The following is a 6,000-nucleotide window of genomic DNA, read 5'->3' as shown; positions in this document are numbered from 1 at the left end:
AGAACAAGTACCTGTGCTTCCTCGTGGAGTCCCACCAACAGCTCAGGTCAGGGAACACGTATCTTTGTAGCTTTCGGTGTCCTATCTCTGTCTTTCTTTCTCGCTCTCAGTAAATCACTCTCTCTCACATGTTGATTTGTTTATCTTCACAGATGTGTAAAATTCATTGAGAGCAACAATCCTTCCCAGCTTATCTTTGCATCTGTTGCCACTATCCCTGCAAAAGACGCAGCACCGTTGCAGGTAAAGTCAATTTGACTAATTGCTTTGCGTGTCCCTTAGCGGTGGCAACGATTCTACGTCTCTCAGGACCCAATTGAGCTATTTTAGGCTAGATCTTAATCCTCTATCAAAGGCATACTGTACTTTTATGATGGTCAAGGTCCTATCTTATTGACTGCTTTATTCTGCGTGTAAAATGGTGTGTTGCTGTGTCCATACAGTGTATTTGGAAAATATACAGACCCCTTGACTTTTCCCACATTTTGTTACCTTGCAGCCTTATTCTAATATGTATTAAATAGTTTTCTTCCCCCTCATCAATCTACACACAATACCCCATAATGACCCAAAAATTGTTTTTAGAATTTTAAAAAAATGTATAAAATAAAAGATAACTGAAATATCACATTTACATAAGTATTCAGACCCTTTACTCAGTACTTTGTTGAAACAGCCTTTGGCAGTTTCAACAAAGCATTGAGTCTTCTTAGGTATGATGCTACAAACTTGGCACACCTTTATTTGGGCAGTTTCTCCTATTCTTCTCTGCAGATCCTCTCAAACTCTCTCAGGTTGGATGGGGAGCGTCGCTGCACAGCTATTAACAGATCTCTCCAGAGATGTTCGATCTTGTTAAAGTCCAAGCTCTGGCTGGGCCACTCAAGGACATTGAGACTTGTCTCGAAGCTACTCCTGCATTGTCTTGGCTGTGTGCTTAGGGTTGTTGTCCTGTTGGAAGGTGAAGCTTCGTCCCAGTTTGAGGTCCTGAGCGCTCTGGAGCAGGTTTTCATCAAGGATCTCTCTGTACTTCTCAGTTCATCTTTGATCTTGACTAGTCTCCCAGTCCCTGCCGCTGAAAAACATTCCCACAGGATGATGCTGCCACAACCATGCTTCACAGTAGGGATGGTTCCAGGTTTCCTCCAGATTTGATGCTTGGCATTCAGGCCAAAGAGTTCAATCTTGGTTTTATCAGACCAGATGGAGTGGTGGAGTGCTGCAGAGATGGGAGAACCTTCCAGAAGGAAAACCATCTCCACAGAGGAACTCTGGAGCTCTGTCAGTGACCATCAGGTTTTTGGTCACCTCCCTGACCAAGGCTCTTCTCCCCTGATTGCTCTAAGAAGAGTCTTGGTTCCAAACTTTATCCATTTAAGAATGGTGGAGGCCACTGTGTTCTTTGGGACCTTCAATGCTGCGGACGTACCCTTCCCTAGAGCTGTGCTTCGACACAATCCTGTCTTGGAGCTCTACGGACAATTCCTTCTACCTAATGGCTTGGTTTTTGCTCTGACATGCACTGTCAACTGTGGGACCTTGTATAGGCAGGTGTGTGCCTTTGCAAATCATGTCCAATCAATTGAATTTACCACAGGTGGACTCCAATCAGGATGATCAATGGAAACCGAATGCACCTGAGCTCAATTTTGAGTCTCATAGCAAAGGGTCTGAAATACCTTATTTAAATTATTTTTTATTTTTTATACATTTGAAAAAAATTATATAAACTTGTTTTCGCTTTGTCATTAGGGGATTTTGTGTGTATGTTGATAAAAAAAAAATATTTAATACATTTTAGAATAAGGCTGTAATGTAACAAAATGTTGAAAAAGTCAAGGGGTCTGAATACTTTCCGAATACACTATGTGCTTGTGTACTATGTTATTACATGATTATTACATCATTGGTTTGGTCTCATCTCAAACTGTTATTTTTCCTCTCAGGATATAGATGCCATGCTAGTTCTGGAAGCCAATGGAAGCTTGGTTCTGTACACTGGAGTGACGAGGGTAACTAGAAAGTAGTGCTCACGCTGTTTAAATGTGTTTATTGGTGAAGTTCAAATGGTAAAATGTGTTCTGTCCACAGGTGAGCAAGGTGTTTGTTCCTGGCCTCCTGTCTCCCACCTTCAGCCTGTCCAACCACGTAACCCACCTGAGTACCCCCATGGACAGTGTGAGCACTCCCGCCAAGGCCACAGGGAGACACATAGGAAGACTAGAGGAGGTACCACTGACACCTGAGACAGGGGTGTATTTCTATTGGGTTGGTTATTAGAATGAAAAGTGCAATTGCAATGAATGCATCAAAATAATTAAGCTGCTGTCATGGAAATTAAGTCAGATTGCTATGACAGAGTATAACTAACCACCAAACTGAAAGCAGGTAGTTACTGGTAATGGAAATGGTGCAATCTCAATATGAATTACAGTGAAGAACTGCTGTCCCTCCATTGACAGTAGAGTGAAGCTGCAGTATTAGTCTGCAGTTGACCAGCCAGTGACTAATGGAGACTATATAATGGATCCTGATCAATACTCTAATTAGATTTAAACTTCAGACTGTGTGACGTCTGTTTTCTAAGGATATAGATTGGGACAAATGAACAGTAGATGAATCAATTTAATATATGTTGCATTCATTACGGAATTGCTTTAGAAGGTAGAGCTGAAGTGTATGGATTACTTCCCCTAACTTGCCACAAATTATCTTGATTGTGTCTATACATCATGGGTAGCTGAGTTCTTCTTTGCCCCTCCTCCACTCCCTTCCTGTTGGCCAGGTGGCCATGCCCTCCCCTGTATCAGAGCTGAGGGGCACCACCAAGCACCACGAGACCTCCTGGCTGGGCGACTACACCTTTCAACAGTCTGTACCCTACATCCACGCCCTCAGAGACCCCGTCAGCAGCAGAGTCACCCTGGTGTGTGTGTGTGTGTGTGTGGGTCGGTGGGTGGTTGGGTGTGTGTGGGTCGGTGGGTGGTTGGGTGTGTGTGGGTGTGTATTGATATGAGTGAAAGGTGAGGGTATAATGAGTTTGAGTCTGGCTGGTTGGTATGTGAGTACTTAGACCTCCAGGGGTGAATGTTTTTTAAACAGACACTAATTGAACAGCTTAATTTGATGAATTGGAAAGGAGAAAAGCTCAGCCTGTGTACAGAACTGAGCACCAAAGGCCTGTCAGTATGGTTACTGGGTCCAATAAGGTTACAATTCTCTTGGTGGACATTGCTACCTGCAGGGGCAGTTTTGTCAAGACCGGTAAAGACATGCCGCTCAGCCAAGGGACCTTTTTCTCTCAGACCTGTCAGTCATTTTCAAGCCCTTTTGAGAGAGCCCCTCTCGACTGAGATGTTTATTTTTTTAAAGATTTTAACTGTCAAAGTCCAACTGCATATGTTATGACATGTCATATTGATTAGATTTTTTTTATCCCTTGATGTCATCTATGTCAAATGATTTAATTGATCAAAGCTGAAAGGTAGTGTGTAGACATCTCTAACTTATGGTGAAATTATCTATATCCCTCTGATTCATATGTTATTTTTTTTGTAGGAGCTAAGCAACGGCACAATGCTGAGGATAACTATCCCTGAAATTGCTACCTCAGAGCTGGGTAAGTTTTTACCCGACAATGTGCAAAACCAATGTGCGTGACAAGATATTGTGTATTGGATTAGGTGTCTCTCACAGCTGAGTCATCCAGCGTTGATGGCCTGAAAATTGGGTTTAAGTGCTGCCAGCCTCCCGCTGTCACATTGACGTAAACCTAAGGGGACCCCACCCCACTGTTCCTCGCTCGTACTTACACACTGACCATCCCCCACCCCACCCGCTCTCATTTCTCCTGGCATGCCACATGACGTACACACACAGTGACTATATACATTCCATTCTATCTGGGTAAGCCACAGCATTACGAAGGCATCACCACAGCAGCTACTCCACGCCAGGCAGTTGTAGTTGCTGTTTGTTATGTTGGGATTCCCATGCCCTTATTCAGCCAAAGATTGGATTGGGCCCTGGAGTGTCGATTCTCCAGCTCAGTTGGGCGGGGGATGCTCTGGAACATGTTGATGAGAATGGAAAGGAGGGATGGAGGAATAGATGAGAGGGAGAGATTATTCTGCTCTGTTCCTATCCTGCTCTGTAGTGCTGGTATATAATGGAAGTCTGTGTTCAGGTATATTATTGCTTAAGCATAAGACCATTTCTGTACCTGTCAGTAAGTGGGTATATTAACCTTGGTTCCTTGCATTTGTGCGTGAAGAGTCTGTGACAGTAATATCTAAAGATAGGTACTTTTTTTTGTAAATGACTTTATGTATAGCGACCTATACTGAAACCATGCACGATTCACACGTCTTTCCGGTGGTGACATTTGAGCCTCTGCTGACGCAGCCTTATCCGCCAGTACATGCATGTACTGTAAAACATGCTGTGGCTCATCTTTCTACCCAGCTGTAGATAAGTGTAATAGCGTATCATTTTACACTGTAATTGAGGAAATGGAGCACTCGGGTGTACCGGTATTTGCCTTACAACACTAATTGGCTTTTTGTGCGTTTTTTAAGGTCTCTGTCTTTGTTTAAACCATGAACTTTCTACTCTTTGATCCCACATCTTTTGTTTTGTGAAACCACTACTGATTACAGTGTAGTGTTGTTCCCAGTTCCCACATATTAGTGCCTAATTGATCCAAAAGCCAGGACTTCTCAGTCTAATGAAATGGCATTTCTCCTGCTCTGCCTTGACCTTTTGGAGTTTGTTGTCCAATTAGAGATTGCGGGTGGAGTTAATTACCTGTCTGATTGGGTGGACCTGGGAGACGACACGGACACTAATCACAGACTTTCGTGTAATTTGATGTCATTGTAGGCACAATGAACATATGTACTGAACAAAAATATAAACACAACATGCAACAAGTTAAAATCAGTCACTTAAAATAAATTCATTTGGCCCTAATCTATGGATTTCAAATGACTGGGAATACAGATATGCATCTGTTGGTCACAGATATCTTTAAAAATAAAAAGGGGGCATGGATTAGAAAAACAGCAGTATCTGGTGTGACCACCATTTGCCTCATGCAGCGCGACACATCTCCTTCACGTAGAGTTGATCAGGTTGTTGATTGTGGCCTGTGGAATGTTGTCCCACTCCTCTTCAATGGCTGTGTGAAGTTGCTGGATATTGGCGGGAACTGGAACATGCTGTCATACTTGTTGATTCAGAGCATCGCAAACAAGCTCAATGGGTGACATTTCTGGTGAGTATGCAGGCCATGGGAAGAACTGGGACATTTTCAGCTTCCAGGAATTGTGTACAGATCCTTGCGACATGGGGCCGTGCATAAACATGCTGAAACATGAGGTGATGGCGGCGGATGAATGGTACGACAATGGGCCTCAGGACCTCGTTACGGTATCTTTGTTTGAAATTGCCATCGATAAAATACAATTGTGTTCGTTCTCCGTAGCTTATGCCTACCCATACCATAACCCCACTGCCACCATGGGGCACTCTGTTCACAACGTTGACATCCGCAAACCGCTCGTCCACGTGACGCCATACCCGTGGTCTGCTGTTGTGAGGCCAGTTGGACATACTGCCAAATTCTCTAAAAACGATGTTGGAGGAGGCAGCTTATGGTAGAGAAATGAACATTACATTCTCTGGTAACAGCTCTGGAGGACATTCCTGCAGCCAGCATGCCAATTGCACGCTCCCTCAAAACTTGAGACATCTGTTGTGTTGTTTGACAAACCGGCACATTTTAGAGTGGTCTTTTATAAAGCTCCTTTCTGTGTTTGCAAACATTGCTGCACGAGGGCAATGTGCACAAGGTGGTGGCAGAACACAGGGGAGTTCTTATAGAACACCAGCAACATAAAAAAAAGCATACTGAGTGCATTTCACACTACTTTAGGATTCTAATAGGATTTTAAGGCTTGTATGAATGTCCTGCCTAAAATAATGTTTGTCATCGCATAT

General features: G+C 43.4%; 1 protein-coding gene across 3 annotated transcripts in view; it reads left to right on the top strand.

Moving 5' to 3' along the window:
- The window catches only part of LOC106608142 (anaphase-promoting complex subunit 1), a 57,113-nt gene that overhangs the window by 18,169 nt on the left and 32,944 nt on the right, over positions 1–6,000 (top strand). For all 3 annotated transcript variants that reach the window (XM_014205899.2, XM_014205906.2, XM_014205888.2), the window contains exons 12-17: positions 1–46; positions 153–243; positions 1,947–2,012; positions 2,092–2,229; positions 2,786–2,926; positions 3,559–3,619. The exon at positions 1–46 is cut by the window's left edge and continues 50 nt beyond it. In XM_014205899.2, the coding sequence (XP_014061374.1) occupies positions 1–46; positions 153–243; positions 1,947–2,012; positions 2,092–2,229; positions 2,786–2,926; positions 3,559–3,619 (543 nt within the window). The remainder of the gene's footprint in view (positions 47–152; positions 244–1,946; positions 2,013–2,091; positions 2,230–2,785; positions 2,927–3,558; positions 3,620–6,000) is intronic.

The sequence above is a fragment of the Salmo salar genome, chromosome ssa01, assembly GCF_905237065.1.
Source record: "Salmo salar chromosome ssa01, Ssal_v3.1, whole genome shotgun sequence".
Classification (NCBI taxonomy): Eukaryota; Metazoa; Chordata; class Actinopteri; order Salmoniformes; family Salmonidae; genus Salmo; species Salmo salar.
The sequence above is the reverse complement of the archived record's forward strand: the minus strand, read 5'-3'. Positions and strand labels throughout refer to the sequence as shown.